Source organism: Drosophila persimilis, unplaced genomic scaffold (genome assembly GCF_003286085.1).
Source record: "Drosophila persimilis strain 14011-0111.01,24,50 unplaced genomic scaffold, DperRS2 tig00000885-arrow-arrow-pilon, whole genome shotgun sequence".
Classification (NCBI taxonomy): Eukaryota; Metazoa; Arthropoda; class Insecta; order Diptera; family Drosophilidae; genus Drosophila; species Drosophila persimilis.
This window is the reverse complement of record NW_020825367.1, coordinates 18,874-39,695: the sequence shown is the minus strand read 5'-3', so window position 1 is coordinate 39,695 and position 20,822 is coordinate 18,874. Positions and strand designations below refer to the sequence as shown.

Below are 20,822 nucleotides of genomic sequence, written 5' to 3'. Positions count from 1 at the left end.
TAAAAAGGGCCCGATCTGTGAAGGACCTAGTCTCCCAGGATCGCGAGGATCCAGACTGTCGAACGGCATCAAAATCTCGACTTCGAAAATGAGGCCGACTTTTGGCAAATTTAATGATGTAACCATCATGATTTTTTGCGAAAATCGTGAACAAATTGATGTCCCTTTTTCTGATGGTAGTCGATTGGCAGGACTCTCCCGATCACGGAGAGATGTGCCGCTCCCAGATCGGCTGCCGTATTGCAGAGATATAGCGTGCACAAGAAACCAGTATTTTCATGATATGTCAATCTTCGTAAGGCTATATCTCAGATAAATAGGGCCCGATCGGTGAAGGACCTAGTCTCCCAGGATCGCGAGGATCCAGACTGTCGAACGGCATCAAAATCTCGACTTCGAAAATGAGGCCGATTTTTGGCAAATTTAATGATGTAACCATCATGATTTTTTGCGAAAATCGTGAACAAATTGATGTCCCTTTTTCTGATGGTAGTCGATTGGCAGGACTCTCCCGATCACGGAGAGATGTGCCGCTCCCAGATCGGCTGCCGTATTGCAGAGATATAGCGTGCTATATCTCAGATAAAAAGGGCCCGATCTGTGAAGGACCTAGTCTCCCAGGATCGCGAGGATCCAGACTGTCGAACGGCATCAAAATCTCGACTTCGAAAATGAGGCCGATTTTTGGCAAATTTAATGATGTAACCATCATGATTTTTTGCGAAAATCGTGAACAAATTGATGTCCCTTTTTCTGATGGTAGTCGATTGGCAGGACTCTCCCGATCACGGAGAGATGTGCCGCTCCCAGATCGGCTGCCGTATTGCAGAGATATAGCGTGCTATATCTCAGATAAAAAGGGCCCGATCGGTGAAGGACCCACTTTCCCAGGACCGTGAGGATCCAGACTGTCGAACGGCATCAAAATCTCGACTTCGAAAATGAGCCCGATTTTTGGCAAATTTAATGATGTAACCATCATGATTTTTGCGAAAATCGTGAACAAATTGATGTCCCTTTTTCTGATGGTAGTCGATTGGCAGGACTCTCCCGATCACGGAGAGACGTGCCGCTCCCAGATCGGCTGCCGTATTGCAGAGATATAGCGTGCACAAGAAACCAGTATTTTCATGATATGTCAATCTTCGTAAGGCTATATCTCAGATAAAAAGGGCCCGATCGGTGAAGGACCTAGTCTCCCAGGATCGCGAGGATCCAGACTGTCGAACGGCATCAAAATCTCGACTTCGAAAATGAGGCCGATTTTTGGCAAATTTAATGATGTAACCATCATGATTTTTGCGAAAATCGTGAACAAATTGATGTCCCTTTTTCTGATGGCAGTCGATTGGCAGGACTCTCCCGATCACGGAGAGACATGCCGCTCCCAGATCGGCTGCCGTATTGCAGAGATATAGCGTTCAGAAAAGACCAGTGTTCTAAAACTATACAAAACCACATATTCCGAGGGCTATATCTTAGTCAAATAGGGCCAGATCAGGGAAGGACCCACTTTCCCAGGACCGTGAGGATCCAGACTGTCGAACGGCATCAAAATCTCGACTACGAAAATGAGGCCGATTTTTGGCAAATTTAATGATGTAACCATCATGATTTTTTGCGAAAATCGTGAACAAATTGATGTCCCTTTTTCTGATGGTAGTCGATTGGCAGGACTCTCCCGATCACGGAGAGATGTGCCGCTCCCAGATCGGCTGCCGTATTGCAGAGATATAGCGTGCTATATCTCAGATAAAAAGGGCCCGATCTGTGAAGGACCTAGTCTCCCAGGATCGCGAGGATCCAGACTGTCGAACGGCATCAAAATCTCGACTTCGAAAATGAGGCCGATTTTTGGCAAATTTAATGATGTAACCATCATGATTTTTTGCGAAAATCGTGAACAAATTGATGTCCCTTTTTCTGATGGTAGTCGATTGGCAGGACTCTCCCGATCACGGAGAGATGTGCCGCTCCCAGATCGGCTGCCGTATTGCAGAGATATAGCGTGCTATATCTCAGATAAAAAGGGCCCGATCGGTGAAGGACCCACTTTCCCAGGACCGTGAGGATCCAGACTGTCGAACGGCATCAAAATCTCGACTTCGAAAATGAGCCCGATTTTTGGCAAATTTAATGATGTAACCATCATGATTTTTGCGAAAATCGTGAACAAATTGATGTCCCTTTTTCTGATGGTAGTCGATTGGCAGGACTCTCCCGATCACGGAGAGACGTGCCGCTCCCAGATCGGCTGCCGTATTGCAGAGATATAGCGTGCACAAGAAACCAGTATTTTCATGATATGTCAATCTTCGTAAGGCTATATCTCAGATAAAAAGGGCCCGATCGGTGAAGGACCTAGTCTCCCAGGATCGCGAGGATCCAGACTGTCGAACGGCATCAAAATCTCGACTTCGAAAATGAGGCCGATTTTTGGCAAATTTAATGATGTAACCATCATGATTTTTGCGAAAATCGTGAACAAATTGATGTCCCTTTTTCTGATGGCAGTCGATTGGCAGGACTCTCCCGATCACGGAGAGACATGCCGCTCCCAGATCGGCTGCCGTATTGCAGAGATATAGCGTTCAGAAAAGACCAGTGTTCTAAAACTATACAAAACCACATATTCCGAGGGCTATATCTTAGTCAAATAGGGCCAGATCAGGGAAGGACCCACTTTCCCAGGACCGTGAGGATCCAGACTGTCGAACGGCATCAAAATCTCGACTACGAAAATGAGGCCGATTTTTGGCAAATTTAATGATGAAACCATCATGATTTTTTGCGAAAATCGTGAACAAATTGATGTCCCTTTTTCTGATGGCAGTCGATTGGCAGGACTCTCCCGATCACGGTCCCAGATCGGCTGCCGTTTAGCAGTCTATAACTTGAAGAAAAAACCAGTATCTTAATGACATGCAAATCTTCGGAAGGCTATATCTCGGACAAATAGGGTCAGATCGGTGAAGGACTTACTTTCCCAGGATCGCGATGTCAGCCGGTCAGGCGCCTGGACTTGACAGCCGTCATCAAGCGCACACTCGCTTATATGAGCCGGAAGATCAGAAGGGTGAAGCTTTTCGTAAGCGATGGTGGGCATATCGGAGTCCGCTGGCATGCAAAGGGTCTTCCTGGCCACCGGTGGAGGCGACCTGCTAAAATGAAAGGAAGAGGTAAATAGAGTAAATTAATAAATAATAGCTTAATAACTGTACCTGGCGAGGTAAGAGAAGGGGATCGCGACAGAGCAGTTTGTGGCCAGAAAGCGTCTCGGCCAATAGAGCTGGAGGATACAAAAATAAAAAAAGGGCGCGTGCGCCAACTGATTTAAGTGGGAACATCAACAGAGCAGCGCAGGACACGGGAAAGCCTCAGGCCGCCCTTCCGGAGAAATATATTTACAATTCGTAATCTTTATTGGGAGCGTGGCGGTAGCCGATAGCCAGACCCGAAGACCCTGGGATGTAATCAAGAAAGTTCGTTTGCGACATGTTCGGTGTATTGTATGGTTAGTGTGCCCCCACTCTTGCCAATTATCATTTCTAGCTCACACACCTTGCCAATTGTATATATTTCATAGTATTTTCCAGTATTTTTGAAGACGCGTTATTTACTCTCCCTCTTGTTTAATGCACCAATGTAGAAATTGTGTAGAAACGTCACTTACAGCCATAAAAATCTCAATTTGTTCATTATTTTGGAAAAAAGGCATGTACAAAGGTGAAAAACGGAGGTTTTTCACACTGGCGCTTCCATGGGGCTTATATGAAAAAAGTCGGGCAAAAGTAGGTGTAGCTTTTGGTAATTACATACAAATGTATTTAGCGTGTAGTTACCATGTAATGTGATTTATTTTATGAAATTTGTTGGTGACTGTTTTTGCTTAAACCTTATTTTATAAGCAATGCAATAAAGATGAAAACTTAAATTCAACCAGTCTTGTAGGAAATTAATTTAATAATCGGATAAAACGATGAGCTTAGAGCTGAGGGTCTTAGCTGGCTGGTAATATTGAACCGAATATAAAAAATCAGGAATATGATGCATTTTGAATACAAATGAATCGTCAGTATATTTACGGTATATTTTGAAATTTGTGACGTATTCGGTACACACACTGGTGTTTACGTAAAAGCCGCAATAATTGATCATTTTTTCAATAAAAAGTTGTAATTAAACGAAAGCAAACCACATGGCGGCCAGCTTGACGCGTTTCTTGGAGCGCAGCCAACGAACCACGCACGCGGCGCTGAGCAGTGTGCGTCTTTTCAGCAACAGTAACCAGCAACAGCCGCAGCCAGAAGTGGAGGACGATGAGGGTAAGCAACTATTTGCTTACTCCATAGTAATAATAATTATGCTTTTCACTAACCTTTTCGCAGAGTTCCGTGTGCTGAACCTGCGTCCAGTTAAGCAGCAGTTCCAGAGGAGGAGGGACATCAAAAGGGATGATGTTACACCGCCCCGAACCACACGCATGGCTGTCGATCAGGACTGGACGGCGGCCTGGCCAGGTCCGCGTTCCTTCCATCCTGCCAGTGTGCCGTTGCCACTGCGACAGGGCTTCACGGAGCGCGGTGCAGCGGCGCCCTCCAAGTTTGCCAATGCGGAGCTGATGAAAATTCCAAATTTTCTGCATTTGACGCCTCCGGCGATTCGTCAGCAGTGCGAGGCCATTAAGAAATTCTGCACGCCCTGGCCGAAGGGTCTGGAGACCAATGCCAAGTGGAGGAGCCACTTTCCCCTAGAAGTCATCACCACAGACTACTGTCAAAGTCTGCCCACGGTTCGCAATCCAGAGGCACGGCGCGTCACCGTCTCGTTAAAGCTGTCCGATCTGAAGTTTGACGACCATGCAAGAGACAAGTTCCTGCGTCTCGTGGGGGAGCGTTACAACAAGGAGACGGACGTGCTCACATTTGTGACCGATCGCTGTCCGCTGCGAAAGCAGAACTATGACTACGCCCTGTATTTGCTCACGGCCTGTTACCACGAGTCCTTCATCACAGAGCCCTGGGAGGCGACCAAGTCCGAGACTGACATGGAGGTGTATCTGTTCGAGCGGAACCAGGCCAAGCGCTCCACGGAGGCCATCCTCAATTGGAATGCCGCGGAAAATGCACAGAAAAAGTCTCCCAGTGCCAGCTATGCGCAGAGCGTGGAGCAACTAATAAACGAGGGCGAGAATGAGTACAACTTGGCCAAGTACAAGGAGGAGGTAATGAAGATGTTGAATGTTCCGACGCAGTAAGAATTAACCAATTGGCAATAAAGCAACCTTTGTTGAAATAAAGATGTAAAAGATATCGTGGGGTGGTTTGATTTTACCGTGGGAGGATAGGATGGGTCTACAAGAAGAGTTTACAAACAGTATTATTTTCCGCGGCTTAATTCAAGTTGTTCGTCTGTTTCAATATAGGGGGTTAAGTGGGCTAAGCTATGTACGAACCTCACCTCGCCGAGTTTGAGCAACAATATGCTATGAGGACGGACATTTAATTAGCCTTCATGGTATGTTAGTCGAAAGGGGTGGCTTCCATCTTACATGCATGGTATGGTTAACAAGGGTGATAAAACGTTTCAATATTTTTCGATGCAGGCACCTGGATGCAAAGACCGATTTTATGACTTATTTGTACATTTAGTAGATATGTAAAGAAGGTCTGTTCAATTTTAAAGATATTTCAATGAAATTTTGCAGATTATGGTCATTTTACTAATACCGAGAATATGCAGGAATCTAATTAAATGCATTAATATGTCAAAAATATGTCAACGCGAGACAAAATGGCTATTAATTAGGGGCCGAAGCAGCTTTGAAAACAGAATTGTAACATAAATTCAAGGAAATAGGGTATAAAAAATTCTATACTCTATAAATATGTTGTTTATGTGTAGAAAATGTGTACGTACCGTGTAGTTAGCATGTAGAAATAACAGCTGATGTTTGTTTGTGAACTTTCGTGGACGTGGACGTCAACGACACTTTGTTTGTTATTCAAATTAAGTTTTCCGTTTAGTATAAGTTTGTTACTATAAAATTTTGATTTTTCGAAGTTTCGAAATATTAAAAATTTAAAATTATTACCAAGTTTACAAACTATAACATATATCATTACGTGTATTTGATATCGTACGAGGTAAGTGCTGATTGCTACGCATTCGGTAAATTTGGACCGTCGCCGGAAGTTCCTCGAGTGCTCTGCACTGCTTTTATCTCAACTTTAGTTTCAATTTGGTAAAAATGCCTTTGCAAGCGGCGACAAGCTACTGCCTAAGTAACAGCAACAACAAGAACAAGCAGAGCGCGCTTATCGGCGACTCGTGTTGAATGTGTAGTTGCTCGGATCCCTCGCCAAAGATATAATTATTTATATATACGTTCTTGTACATGACTATGTGTCTGTTTCTAGTTTGTCTTTGCAGCCAGTCGTTGTCAGGTCTGTCGCCCACGTTTCAGTTTGCTCTTGACGACGGTACCACATCTAGCTGCATCGGCCGCTCCAGCCAACACCTGAGCTAACACACGCCAACAACTGCCGTGCCGTGCCGCGCCGTACGCCAGCGTAGCGTGGCTGCCTATGCCGTTGAAGCCACCGCCCTGACACGTACACGGCGTATGCAGTGACAGGAAGGAGGATCCAAGGAGCCAGAATGCGGAGGCCCAACTTCAAGTGGATGGTCAAGTCCATCCTGGTGCTGCTGATATCGCTCACCCTGCTGGTGCTCATTACCAGCTGGATATCTTCGAGCCCCTACACCAACCGGCCAGTTCATCACGGCGTCGAGCCTCAGCCCGAGAAGGCAGCGCTTTTGGGTCAAAAGGCCGCCGCTGTGAACGAAGATTCAGTAGAACGTATTCAGCCCATTCATGTCGAAGCGCTTAAGCCCCGACAACAGGCGGAACTAGAAGCAGGAGCCGAAAAAGAACTTGACCCCGAATCAGATTATCCTGACGAAAAACCCAAACGGATGCGGCCAAAGAACGACGAATATGGCCAGCAGCCTGAGCAAGAGATGCACCTGAAGCCACATGACCAGCAGAACGTCGTAAAAGATTGGCACGACTACGCGGCGATGGATAAAGATACTTTGCGCGTTGGTATCGGGGAAGGGGGCAAGGCGGCCAAACTGGAGGATGAGGCGACGCTAGAGCAGGAGCGTAGAATGTCCTTGGAGAACGGCTTCAATGCTCTGCTCTCCGACTCCATATCTGTTAACCGCTCGCTCCCCGACATTCGCCACAAACTGTAAGTAAAGTAAAAGCAGTAAAGGTCCACCCATCACATCACTAACCAAGTAATGTCCTTATAGCTGCCGCCAGAAGGACTACCTGGCCAACCTGCCTACTGTCAGCGTTATCATCATTTTCTATAACGAGTATCTGAGCGTTCTGATGCGCTCCGTCCACAGTCTGATCAATAGATCGCCCAAAGAGCTGCTCAAGGAGATAATTTTGGTGGACGACTTCAGTGACCGCGACTATCTGCACGCAGAGCTGGAGCTCTACATAAAGGAGCACTTCAGTAAAATCGTTCGTGTGGTGCGTTTGCCCAATCGCACGGGCCTCATTGGAGCGCGTTCGGCCGGGGCACGAAACGCAACCGCGGAAGTGCTCCTCTTCCTCGACTCACACGTGGAGGCCAACTACAATTGGCTGCCACCGCTACTGGAGCCGATTGCCAAAAACAAGCGCACAGCTGTCTGTCCCTTCATCGATGTCATCGACCACGCCACCTTCAACTATCGCGCCCAGGACGAGGGTGCACGCGGTGCCTTTGACTGGGAGTTCTACTACAAGCGACTGCCGTTGCTGGATGAGGATCTAAAGTATCCCGCCGATCCCTTCAAGAGTCCCGTCATGGCCGGAGGCCTTTTTGCCATATCCAGGGAGTTCTTCTGGGAACTTGGCGGCTACGACGAGGGCCTGGACATCTGGGGCGGCGAACAGTACGAGCTGAGCTTCAAGATCTGGATGTGCGGCGGCGAAATGTACGACGCACCCTGCTCCCGCATTGGGCACATCTATCGTGGCCCTCGCAATCACGTACCCAGTCCCCGAAAGGGTGATTACCTGCATAGAGTAAGTGGAATCTGTTTATAATGGTATTAAATCTCATCGGGGCCTTCCGTTGCAGAACTACAAGCGAGTGGCCGAAGTCTGGATGGATGAGTACAAGAACTACCTGTACGACCATGCTGACGGCATCTACGACCGCATCGATGCCGGAGATCTGACGGAACAAATGGCGATACGCAAAAAGCTAAAGTGCAAATCCTTCAAGTGGTTCATGGAAGAGGTGGCATTTGACCTGATCAACAGCTATCCGCCCGTAGATCCGCCCACCTTTGCGCTCGGTGCCATACAGAATGTCGGCGATAAGCGCCTATGCATAGATACGATGGGACGGCGAAAACACAAACGGATGGGCGTGTATGCCTGCGCTGAGGACCTTAAAGTGCCACAAAAGACACAGTTCTGGGAGCTCAGTTGGAAGCGCGACTTGCGGCTGCGTCGTAAGAAGGAATGCCTGGACGTCCAGATTTGGACTGTGAATGCGCCCGTCTGGCTCTGGGATTGCCATTTGCAGGGGGGAAATCAATATTGGTCCTACGACTACCACACACAAACCATCAAGCACGGCCGGGATGGGAGGCGGTGTCTGGAGCTGCTGCCCTTCGCCCAGGAGCTGGTGGTGAACAAGTGCAACACCAGTAATACGTTCATGAAGTGGAACTTTGGCTCCTTTAATAAGACGGCACTAGACAACTACGACAAGGATCTCGTCCTGAATCTGGATTGATTGACTCAACTCCCACTTGCCATGTACTTAACAGTTCGATGTAAATACCTAGGCTAATCTATATATACAAACATACTATATATACATACATATATGAAGTAGGTTGTAAGATAATTGGCCAATTTACTACGACTTAAGCGCACATTCCAATGCTGCATTAAACGAGACTATATATACAATATACAAAAATATACATACAACATACATATATGTACATACACTCGTACCGTACCTATACGAGGATTGTGTTCACGTGGCTGCCAAAACTCTTTAAATTCAGTATGACAGTAGGACAAGAAAAATGCACATGAGCGAGTGTAACTTTGTTTTCGTTTTATTTAATATTAATATCTGTTTGCTTTCAATACGCGTACTTTAAATAAATATAATTTATGTTTCCTCCTACTGCTCCTCTCCTCTCTCCACCGTAACTTCTTCACATTCTGTATATGCTGTATACGGTATACAATATACGGTTATCAGAGTCGTCGCGTATTGTGTATCGTCTTACAATATGTATTCATGTATGTATCTTCTTCTCTGACATTTGCACCGGGCGAGCGGTGCGCCGTGCCTTATCTTTGTTCTGCTCTGTTCTGTTCTGTTCTGTTTTTTTATGTTATGTTCCGTCCTCTTCTGTTCTATACTCGCTTATTACCTATGCTTCAGTGTTAATTGTTTTTCTGCTTTATCATATGCCAATATTTATAGTATATATGGGTGTGTATATACTGGTGTATGTATATGCAGCTATGTGTGCTGCGCGCCCCGCAAAACTCAAAAGCCTTTCGAGGATCTATGGTGTTTGTTTGTTTGTGTGTAACTTAATAAATGGCAAAGGATTTGCTTTTATTTGAAAATTAAAAAAAAAAAAAGCATTTACAAACTATAATAGTTGTTGGCTCGCATAATCAGTTAATCAATTATCATAATTTACGGTTAATATATATATATACTATATATATATTTTTATAAACATTTAAATATTTATCAAAACATGTTTTTTCTTGTTGCTCAAAAGTCTTCTTCGCTGCCTTACATTTACATTACATTACGCGTACATTCCACATGCAAAAGTACGATCTCTTCTCCGTCAACTCTCGGTTTCCGTCTCCGTCTCCGTCGGCGTTTCCGTCTACGTCTCCGTCTGCGTTTCCGCTTCCGTTCTTATAGTACTAGTTCGTCAAATTATAGAAGTAAAGTACGTATTATTTTCAATAACCATTTTTGTTTGTTTTTTTTTTGTGCAAAATATATGTATGTATATGTATGTGGGTTGTGTCTACACTAATTTGATTTGAAATTCAGTTGCGCTGCCACATTTTCATTTTCATTTTCATTTCCATCTTCATCTTCATTTCATCCTAATTTTTGTTTTTTTGTTTTTTGTGTCTTTGTGTTTTGTTTGTTTGGATGGATACAACAATTACATTACAAATGAGTAGGCAAAAAATTAGTTAATTTATAGTAGTTGTTGTTTTTGTTGTTGTTGGTTGTTTAGTGCTTAATACTTGATTGGTTTCGAGTCTTTTTGGGTTTTCGTTTACGTTTCCTTTTTGCCTTTGAAATGAAATCTCGCCTTTCTTGCCTTTCTTTACCATCCACACTTACAGCTCTCACTTGGGAAAATCATAATAACTACAGTAAAACCTTTTGCTTTGCGATCATTGTTTTTTTTTTTTGGTCGCATCAATATCAATAAATATATATGTAACTGACACGTGTGTTTGTGTGGGTGTGTGTGTGTATTTTGCTTATACTAAGATTAAATTACGATTAAAGTTACAAAAAAAATGTCTTGCTGCCTTACATTTCCTCAGCTTTAGCTTTAATGCCGCCCACACTCGCGCGCTCTCTCTTTCTCTCTATATCTCTCTCACTCTCTGCTCAAAAAATAACTGATCTTTCGTCTCTGGCCCTGCTGTCTCCTCTGCTTTGGGTGCGGTGTGTGGATTGGAGTTAACGGTTAATCAAGCAGTCCAAATGAAAGCCTGCTCTGCTTGAGCGTCCGCAAGGGGAACAGCCTCCCATTTGTCTTTGGAGCAATTTGAATCCGATTGGCACTGGCCACGCAGCCCGAGCACCAAGGGACAGACAAATTGTGGGAACTTGGGTGGAGCTGTACTCTTTCTTTTTCTCTTGTAGTGTAGTATAGTGTGGTGTAGTGTAGTGTAGTTCATCGACTTGGCTTCTCTTCTTTAACTTTTTTTTTTAGTAAAAACTGTTTCTGTTACCAACTATGTATATTGTTTTTGTGTGTGTTGCGAAATTCTTTACGTTTTTCTAGTTGCTTTAAAAAAATTGTTTATTTGTACTTTTGGCAATGATCTTTTTTTGTTTAACTTCCACTAACTCTTAGTATTTTCCTTTTGTTTCTGCTCGCAAGAGAAACTCAAGCAACGTTTCATTAGCATTTGCTGTTTTATTATTAGTTTTAGTGTGTGTTTTGTTTTGTTTTACTTTGTTTTCCTTTAGTATTCGTTTTGTTGTTCTGTAGTTTGTTTGTTTGTTTGTTTGTAGTGTGATTGTTTCGTTAAGTTTCGTTTCGTCTTCACTCCATTCTCCGTTCATTCTTTTAAACATAGAAAAAAAAAACTACTAATTTACTCGTAACATAAGTGGATGCCGGCTGTTGGCTGCTGGCTGCCGGCTGTTCTCGCCGGGCTTAAGAAACTAAAGTTGATAGATTTATTAAACTAGCTGCATGTTCTTGTGGTTGATTTTCTTCCAGTGTGTAGCTTGGGGTGTGTATGTGTGTGTGTGTTTGTGTGTGCTGTGGAATGGTGGACTGGCAGCGCCAACTCTCTTTCGCATTCTTTCTCCTGCTGCTGCTTACTCCTTACTCCTTACTCTCCCGATCTCCCGATCTTCCTCTCCTCCTCCTCCTCCTCTCCTCGTATGGCACACGAAATCAGACGCATATACAAAAATAATTTACTGGGTTTAGCTTTGAGAGAATTTTCAGTCATTGTGTGGGACTTAAGATTAGAGCGGCGGTGCTTGGGGCAGCAGTGGAACTGGAACTGGAACTAGAACCGCACTCGGTTCCCGCCATTGCGGGGAGTGCTGCTCCTGAGGATGATTCTGATGCTGTTGCTGATGCTGATGCTGTTGCTGCTGATGTTCACCAGTAGAATGATCTGCCGAGCCGCTGATAGGCGGACAGGTTCAGGTCTGCTGCTGCTGCTGCGGCGGCGGCGGCTGCTGCTGCTGCTGCCCCGCTCCTGGCGTGGGAGCCTGGCCACCCTGGCCATTCCCATTGCCATTGGCGCTGGCGCTGTTGTTGGCGCTGCCATTCGTGGACGAAGTCGGACTGCTATTGCCCTCCTGATAGGGCCCCGTAACCACACAAGGATGCATAGGAAACAGGGTCGTCCACGATGTTGTTGTTAGTGTTGGTGCGTGGAGGGCAACTTTCTCGTTTTTTGGCTGCTGTTCGTTCGACTGTGACTTCTTGGCGCTCGCGTCGGCGCTGCTCTTCTTCTTCTTGCTGCCGCTGGCTCCGTTCTTGAGCGGCTGTCCGTTCTCCTTCTTGATGGCGGAGGGCGGCACGGGGGCCAGATCGTCGTGGCCCAGCATCGCGTCGTCCAGGTCCAGGTCGTCGTCCTCGCCGGCGGCCTTCTTCAGCAGACGCTCGCGCTCCTCTTTGGCTTTGTTGTCGAGGTCCGTGTTGATCTTCTTCACCCGCATCTTCTCCTCCCACTCGTCGATGCCGTGCCGGGAGCGATTCAGGTTGCGGTGCTGGTAGAAGATCAGCGTCATCCGCGTCGGATGGTGGCGGTCTGGCCGCCGCACGGCCGTCGTCGCGTGCATCTCGTGCTTGGCGCACTCGATCAGGACGCTGCCGTGATTCAGCGCGATGGCCACGCCCCCCATCTGGGGATCCTGGAAGGCCTCGATGTTCTCATTGATCTCGGCCACCTCGCCGATGGGCTCGATCTTGCTCGAGTTGGTGCTGACTGGCGACGCCGTGGGTCCCGCGGGTCCCCCTCCGCTTCCACCCCCTCCCGTTCCACCCAGTCCGCCTCCTGCTCCCGAGCCCGCGCCATTGGCGTCGCTGCCCGTCGAGTCGCCGGGCGGCGGCACCGACAACGGCGTGGCCACTGTCGGCTCCACCGAGGGCGTTCCCATCTGGCCGACAGCGCCCACAGCTCCGTTGAGATCCGGCAGAATGGTCTGCGGCGGCGTGGCCGCCAGCTGCTGCTGATGCTGCTGTTGCTGCTGCTGCTGCTGTTGGTGGTGCAGAGGTGCGGGCGCCGTGATCGAGGGCTTCTGCAGTCCTGCGATCGTCGGCGCAACGGCCCCGTGCGACGCTATCAGCGTTCCGCCTCCTCCGGCGGCGGGATTCGCCGCTCCGTAGCCGGACGCTGTCTGATGGTGGCCGTACACGTTCCAGTTGGGCGACGGCGGTGGCGGCGTGGGCGGCGGCGTCTGCTGCGGCGGGTACATGCCGTACGGCGAGTACGCCTGGTGGTGGTAGCCGTAGTTGTAGTTCATGTTCTGGTACGCATCGTAGGCGGAGTACGCCGAGTGCGGGGGCGGCGGCGGCGGCGGGTACATCTGGTAGTTGTTGGCGTACTGCGCCGTGTACTGGTAGTCGCTGGGCGGCGGCTTCGGCTTGACGAATCCTTCTTGCGGATGGTGCGGGTGGTGCGGGTGGTGTGGATGGTGGTGCGGCGGATGGTGGTTGGTGGCGGCGGCAGCGGCGGCGGCAACGGTGGTGAGTGGTGCGAGATTAGTCATGGGTTGCATGGCTGTCAAAGCGGTTAACTTACTCTCGGCCACTAGGCTGTGGTTCACCAGGGTCGTCGAGTCCGGGTTCTCCTCGCTGATCATGCGGCCCTTCAGCTCCACTCCCTCTACGCCTCCGACTCCTCCTCCTCCCACTCCCACGCCCACTCCGGGTGGCACACCTCCCACTCCTGTTACGGCGCTCTGCTGCTGCTGTTGCTGCTGCTGCTGCTGCTGTTGTTGCTGCTGCTGCTGGTGCTGCTGCTGCTGCAGGCTGTCCGTACCCGGACCCGTGCCCGTGCCCGGCAGATGGGTCACCGCTGTCGGGGTCAGGTTGTTGTAGCTTGGCACATAGCCGTTCGTCGCATCGTGCTGCGAGGCCGTCGTGGTGGGCGTGATCGGGGGTGGCCCTGTGGCAGGCGCTCCTCCTCCTCCCGCTGCCAAAAGTGTGGACGCGGCCGTGGCCGAGGGCGGCGTCACCGTGTTGTGGTGCTGCGCCGTCAGTTGGGGCTGTGCCGTGGGCGTGTTCGGAGTGAGGGGCGGAACACCTGCTACTCCGGGGGGTCCTCCTCCCAATCCCGGAGGTCCGGCCTGGGCGCCCATGCCCATGGCGTGCGGCGCCGGCCAGTTGCCGTAGTAGTTGCGCGAATCGATGTAGGAGCCCGTCTGGTAGTCGTAGGAGTAGGGCGAGTCCAGGACGGTGCTCGAGATCTGGTTGGACTGCAGCTGGGCGTCCGTGAAGGTGTCGATCATGGTGGCCATGTTCATCAGGCTCGAGTTGGAGCTCATCAGCTGGCCGGGTTGCTGCTGCTGCCCGGCGCCGGCAGCGCCAGGCGGTGCACCCACCTGACCCACGCCCGCGCCGTTGCTGGCGTTCGGATTGGCGCCGTGCACGGGCGGAGTGCTGAAGGCACTGCCCGCCGGGCTGGGATTGTTCGTTACTGGGGTCTGGCAGCGGGGCGAGGGCGTCGATGGGGGCGCCGAGCCCGGCGTGGAAGCGCTGGAGTTGTTCGACTGATTGGACTTGGCTTTGGACTTGGACTTGGCGCCGCTTCCTCCGCCGTTGGCATTGCCGCCCGTTCCCGCTCCGTTCTCCTTCTTGATGTGCGCCCCGCCCAGGGCGGGCGGACTGCTCTGCTGGGACTGCGTCTGCGTCTGGCCTGCTCCGTTGCTGGAGCTGCTCTGGCTGTTGGCGTCCCCGGCGGCGTCTTGGTCCCCGTCCGGGGGAGCCGCCTCGTCGCCCTCTTTGCGCTTCTTTCCGTGGCGGCGGCAGGGGATCAGCGGCGTGGATCGGACGCGTACTTCGCAGGGGAATCTAGAGGGAGAGGCGCAGGGAGGAAGGTTGGAGATAGAAGGATAGATCTGTTAGCAGTGGTCGGGGGGCAGAAGGCGGAGCTGCTGCTCAAAACTCAACGCTACACTCACTTGTCCAGCATTTGCACCGCTCCGGTGCGGTGCTTGTCCCGCTGACCCTCGATGCTCTCGAACTCGTCCGTGCCGTCCATCGTGTAGAGGGGCAGGACGTGGAACTGTTCGTCGTCGGGCAGGCGGCTGTCCCGGTTGCCGGGCTTCAGCAGGGCCACATGGACTGTGCACCCGTCCTGCATATTATGCAGATCCCGATGCGAGTGGGCGCAGAAGTCGAGGCAGGCCGTTACGCCCGAGAAGGGCTTGCCGGGCTCCAGGCCGAGACGGCAGTCCGAGGCCTCTCCCTCGTACTTGGTTTGATTGTCGTAGGAACGCGGACAGACCTGCTTGAAGACGGGCGCCAGGAGCGTGGCTATCAGGTTCATGTGGTCCTCGATGGCCGCCTCCTCGCTCTTCACCGACAGCCGGAACTTGCGCACCGTCTTGGACCGCGCGTACTTGCAGCCATTGTAGTACATCGACCACGAGCACCCGAAGCTATACGACGCACCCGATGTCTCCGGATCGAGTCCTGCGTTGGACGTATAGAAAGTATAGAACATATTAAGCGAATGCCCAAACCCTGGAGCAAGGGGCCTCCTTACCTTGGCAGGCACAGGTGCGGTTCTCGTTGGTAGCACAGCGTCGCGTCGTGGGCAGGCCGTACTTGTTGAGCTTGGGGATCAGGTTCTTGTAGGCGTTGTCTGCCTCCAGCCGCGGCATCCCGTCCCAGGCCACCATGCAGACCACAATGTAGGCGGCTATGCACCTGAGAGGAGGAGGAAACAACAGCCATTTGTCAGGGGGTGTCTGGGCACGGATGTGAGGAGGTGGCTTACCTATGACCCGGTCGCTTCTTGACCACCACCAGGATCTTCTCCTCGAGATCGGCCCTGCGTATGACCCACTTCGCCACGGGGCAGCCCTGCGAGGTCTTGCCCTCCTTCCCGGTGTAGACGATCTTCTCGATGCGCAACTGCCGGCCCGTGAGCTGACACCGATCCTCGAACTCGCGCCGCAACTCCATCAGGGAGGAGGCCGTTCCTAGAGGAGAATAACCAACGGATTAGTTAAGGCTTAAGTCTCTTTTGCGCCCCGCCAAGGACTGTGTATATTGTTCTGGGGATTGGATTCTGGGGACCGACTACCGACTACCGACTAGAGAATGAATGCTGGAGACTGGACTCACCAAGGTGCGTGTAGTAGGTGCCCGGCTCGGGCGGATTCTTGTCGGACTGGAAGCACTCGCACTCGGGTATCTCCGTCTTGTTGCCCTTCTCCAGGCGATCCGTGGTGTCGAACAGGGGATTGATCTTCTCGTGCTTCACAATGATCTCGGGTATCTCGTCCGGCTTCTGCTTTCCCTTTGCCTTCCCGGCGCCGCCCTTCATCCCGTTGTGGGCGTCCACCAGCTCGTCCTCGTCGAGGAGCTCCTCTTTGGGCTGGATGCCCAGACCCAGGCAGGTGCCGTCCTTCAGATGCTCGGCCGTGGGCGGACGCGTTCCGCCCTGGCGACAGCACGAGAAGCCATTGTTCAGCGGCTTGCCGTCGCCCAGATAGGTGTAGCCGCCTCCGCCATGGCCGTGGCCGTGGCCCAGCATCCCCATGTCCTCCAGCTTCGGCTCCAGCATCCCGTGGTGACTGAGATGCGGTGGCGCCCCGTGCGTCAGGGCATAGCGATGCGGGGGAATGGGGTAGGCGTGGGCTGGTATGTCCTTCTCGTAGTTCGTGGGCAGCGGAATGATGCTGTTGGTGTCCGGCTTGCGGTCCAGCTCCAGCATGCTCTGCCCGTGCCCGTGTCCGTGGCCATGGTGTGGATTGTTTCCAGGTGGGGGCTTGCCCCTGCCACCGTACGTCGAGTGCTGGTAGCCGGGCACAAAGTTCTGCTGGAAGTTCTGTTGGAAGCTGGTCGCTCCGGCCCCATAGTACGCGGAATTGTGATGGTATCCGGCGTACTCCTGCTGCCCGTGCCCATGCCCATGCCCGTGTCCGTGGCCGTGCCCGTGTCCATGGCCATGTCCGTGCTGCTGCACCGGCTGTCCCTGGCCGTCGTTCTGGCAGAAGTCCGCGTACTGAATAAAGTTCTGGTAGTTGCGCTCGTAGCCCTCCATCTTGTTGGGCTGTCCGGGCGGACCACCTGGCGGCGGGGGCAGACCCGGCTCCGTCTTGATGTACTGGCCGTGGTACTCCTGGCCGGCGGCCGGATGCGGGTGCGGATAGTGGGCGCCCAGGCCCGGCTTCAGTCCACCTCCCGGATCCGTGGCATTCCTGTCTCTGTCAATCTCCGCTGCCGCCTCGGCGGCAGCTGCCGCTGCGGCCGCTGCCCGGCTCGCCTTGCTCCGACTCCGCGACTTCTTGGGCTGTGCGACAGGCGGAGGCGGCGGCGGGACCTGGGCCAGCGGCAGTGGCGCTGGATGGGCCACCGGCTGCTGCGGCGGCAGCTCCGCGTGGCTGATGGTCGTGTGCTGTCCTGGCTGGTGCTGCTGCAGCTGCAGCTGCAGCTGGGCATCCGCTCCCGGATAGCCGCCCCCGGCCACAGTCGGCTTCTTAAACGACTGGGCGTGGTGCGGCTTCCAGATGTGATCGCCACCACCTCCGATCGGCTCGGCAGCGCCCGGTCCCGCCGCCTGCTGCTGCTGCTGTTGTTGCTGTTGCTGCTGCTGCTGGTGGGATGGCACGTTGCTCGGTCCGTTGGCGCTCAGCGCCGCCTCGGGCCGGAGGTGGTGGCTATACGATAAAAAATGACCGGTCTGCTGGTGCTGCTGCTGCTGGCTCTGGCTCTGCGGCTGGGTGGCGGCTGCCGCTGAGACTGCGCCCTGCAGCTGGTGGTCGGGCGGCGGATCCTTGGGATCGCTCTTCCTCATGATCATCGACTTGATGCGTGTGTTCAGGTGCACCCGCTCTCCCTGGGGATAGCCTTCGCCTCCCAGCTGCTGTTGCTGCTGCTGCTGTTGCTGCTGCTGCTGCTGCCAGTTCCAGTCCTGCATGGGCGGCGAGGAGAGGTGTCCCTGCTGCTGCTGCTGCTGTTGGGGCGCCACGTACGGCTGCAGTCCGTTGCCGGTGGGCGACTGGGAGACCAGGCGTGGCTGTTGCTGCTGCTGCTGCTGGATGAGGCTGGTCCGCGTCGGACTTTGGGGCACTGCCAGGGGCTGGCCTTGATTGGGGAGTGGTTGCATGGGCGACGAGGCGGGCTGGGCCACTGTGGCCGGGGGGGCGGGCGTGCTGGTGCCCCCGACGCCCGCTGCCGTCGCTTGCTGTGATTGTTGTTGCTGTTGCTGTTGTTGTTGCTGCTGCTGCTGCTGCTGTTGTTGCTGCTGCTGCTGCTGCTGGGGACCGCTGTAGTCGCCTGAATACCCGTTACAGTTGAGTGAGCGCGGCGGCACGCTGCTCACCCGCGGATATCCAGGCGTGTCGTTTCCCGACATCGTCTTGTTCAGATCGGCGCCCAGGTGCTGCTGCTGCTGCTGCTGGGACTGCTGTTGCGTCTGCTGCTGCTGCTGCAGGCCACCCACTCCGCCCACCGAGGACGAGGGCGGGGCCGGGGCCGTGGACACCTGTCCGGCGTAGCTGACGCTGCCCGGCGCGAACCCGGCGACGCTCTGGAGCCCCACCTGATTGATGGCCGAGGGGGCCGTGGAGAGCTGCTGGCTCTGGAAGTCGTACCGCTGGACAGGGGCGGCGTACGGCGACCGGCCGTAGTTCGGATCGAAGCCCAGGCCCGTCTGCACGTACCCGTTCGAGGGGTAGGCGTACGACTGCGTCTGGAAGTCCAGCGAGTTGAGCGATGTGATGGCCGGGCTGTTCTGTGGTATCTGCTGTATGAACTGGTTCTGCCAGCCCTGCGACGGATCCGCCTGCCATGTGGGATAGAAGGCCATGGGTGCCTGCAGAGCCACAAAAAAAAGGGAAAGGGATTAGAATTATTCTTCTTTCATTATCCAAATATATCATAATTTACTACAGCTCCTCTCTCTCTCTATCCATTCGCTTTTCCATTCATAAATATGCAAACATTTTCTCTGCCACGAACCGCAGAGGTGGACGGTGGGCGGTTGGCTCAATTGGCTGTTATAAATCATATTTTGTTTGCCCTAATTAGCCCACCAAACATCGAATTATGGGGAGGGGGGGACCCCAACGGCCACATTCTCATTCCGCCCTGAATAACATTGTTTTGTTTTATTGTTGCTCCCCCCGCAGTTTGTTGTTAATTACGCGCCTTAAATAATGCTCCTTTTTTTGTTGCTGTTCCGAAAACACAGGAAACCGGCGCCCCCTCCCCCGCCTGCCTCCCCTGCACGGAAGGAAATAAAATGAAATCCGCAGCAAGTCCCAGACTGAGAGACGGAGGCCCCCCCAAACTCGCAATCCCGAAGTCCCGCAATCCCCAACCCGTTTTCATTTGCATTTTTACGACGGCACTGAAAAAGTTATGAAAGTGAAAGCCCCAACAGGCGGGGGGGCGGAGGGCGGAGAGAGGCAACAATAAAATGCCAAAATAAAATGCAACAATTAAAATACAAACAAAATTGTTAATAGTTCAATTGCTTCGAGTCCCCCTGCCCCAACCCCCCGCCCCCTCCTGGAAATATATTTATCTGAAAATACAACTGGAAATTTGTCTGTATTTTTGTGGGGCTTTATTTTGCAAAAGCATTTAGCAATCATTGATAAAAATCGACAAAAATCTTTATGAATGAATGCACGAATCTCTGCCTGTCTCTCCCTCTCGCTCTCTCGCTCTCTCGCTCTGACCCTGTCTGTCCCCCCCTCTCCACCTCTCTCTGTCTGTAGTATACATAGTATCTATAGATATTTGTTGGTGTTGGCTTGTGTGTGTGTGTGTGTGTGTGTGCGTGTCTGGTGTCTGGTTCTGGGCGTTTTTTGTGTGTTTGCACAGCTGCAGCTGTGTGACGTGACGTATACGCAATGTTGTCCACACGAAACCGATGCGCTGCCAGGGCCAGGGGCAGGCACAGGCGCAGGCACAGGCACAGGCAGAGGCGAGAGAATTTATGGGTTTGTATTTTGTATTTTGTATTTTGTTGGGTGGTTGCAAACGGAAAACGAAATGAAATCAAATGAAATGGACAGAACAGAACAGAGCCGAACAGAGCAGAAATGGAACTGATTGACTAGCAACAGCACATGATGGCCCGAAGGTCAATGTTCAAAGGTCGCTGTTGCTGCTGTTGCTGCTGTTTTTAATTGCTAAATGAAAGGGAAATCGCAATGGAAATGGAATTGGAATTGGAGCTGGAGCTGGAGCTGGAGCTGCAGTTTGGGGGCTTGTGGGATGTACTCACCATTGGCTGTTGCGGTTGATCCTTCATGGTTTGAATTTGTGCGGTTATCTGATGCTGCTGCTGTGGCAAATGTTGCTGCTGCTGCGACTGATGCTGCTGCTGCTGCTGCTGCTGTGCGTGTTGCTGTTGCAAGTGTTGCTGCTGCTGCTGCTGCTGCTGCTGGAAGTGCTGCTGCTGCTGCTGCGGATATTGCTGCTGCTGCTGTTGCTGTTGCTGTTGCGACAAAAGTTGCTGCTGTGTCAACAGTTGCTGGTGCTGCTGCTGGTATTGCTGCTGCTGTTGCGATTGGTGTTGCTGCTGCAAGCTACCTCCTCCGACACCTCCGGTGGCTGCAACTGTTGCTGTTGTGGTATTTGGCGATTGCTGCGGCAACAGTGTTGCTGCCGGCGATGGACTTAGACGGGGCGATGTGGCTGATGCAGCGGCTGCACTCAGTTTGTTTGCTTTGGTGGAGGTTTTGCGGGCGCGTGACTGCTGAAAGTAATCAAATAACAAAAACAAAGTCTCCGATTAGTCGATGCCACAAGCTGCAACCATTATGCACCATATACATATCTCCTATTCTATG

General features: G+C 51.8%; 3 protein-coding genes across 3 annotated transcripts; 2 read left to right on the top strand and 1 right to left on the bottom strand.

Annotated features, from left to right (window-relative positions):
- The first annotated feature begins 4,148 nt into the window (after window positions 1–4,148).
- On the top strand, window positions 4,149–5,313 carry LOC6599653 (28S ribosomal protein S35, mitochondrial). Its single transcript, XM_002024728.2, has 2 exons — window positions 4,149–4,325; window positions 4,389–5,313. The coding sequence occupies exons 1-2, from the start codon at window positions 4,199–4,201 to the stop codon at window positions 5,255–5,257; spliced, it is 996 nt and encodes a 331-aa protein (XP_002024764.1). The 5' UTR covers window positions 4,149–4,198; the 3' UTR covers window positions 5,258–5,313.
- A 791-nt stretch (window positions 5,314–6,104) lies between these two features.
- LOC6599609 (N-acetylgalactosaminyltransferase 6) lies at window positions 6,105–9,215 on the top strand. The gene is made up of 4 exons (XM_002024729.2): window positions 6,105–6,146; window positions 6,420–7,256; window positions 7,321–8,089; window positions 8,145–9,215. The coding sequence occupies exons 2-4, from the start codon at window positions 6,661–6,663 to the stop codon at window positions 8,808–8,810; spliced, it is 2,031 nt and encodes a 676-aa protein (XP_002024765.1). The 5' UTR covers window positions 6,105–6,146; window positions 6,420–6,660; the 3' UTR covers window positions 8,811–9,215.
- A 2,089-nt stretch (window positions 9,216–11,304) lies between these two features.
- LOC6599610 (DNA N6-methyl adenine demethylase) lies at window positions 11,305–20,363 on the bottom strand. The gene is given in 8 exon segments (XM_026993755.1): window positions 11,305–14,856; window positions 14,967–15,480; window positions 15,554–15,717; window positions 15,788–15,992; window positions 16,138–18,202; window positions 18,205–18,280; window positions 18,282–18,832; window positions 20,255–20,363. Coding segments are annotated over 8 exon segments (6,480 nt in total). The 5' UTR covers window positions 20,282–20,363; the 3' UTR covers window positions 11,305–11,978.
- Window positions 20,364–20,822: the final 459 nt, after the last annotated feature.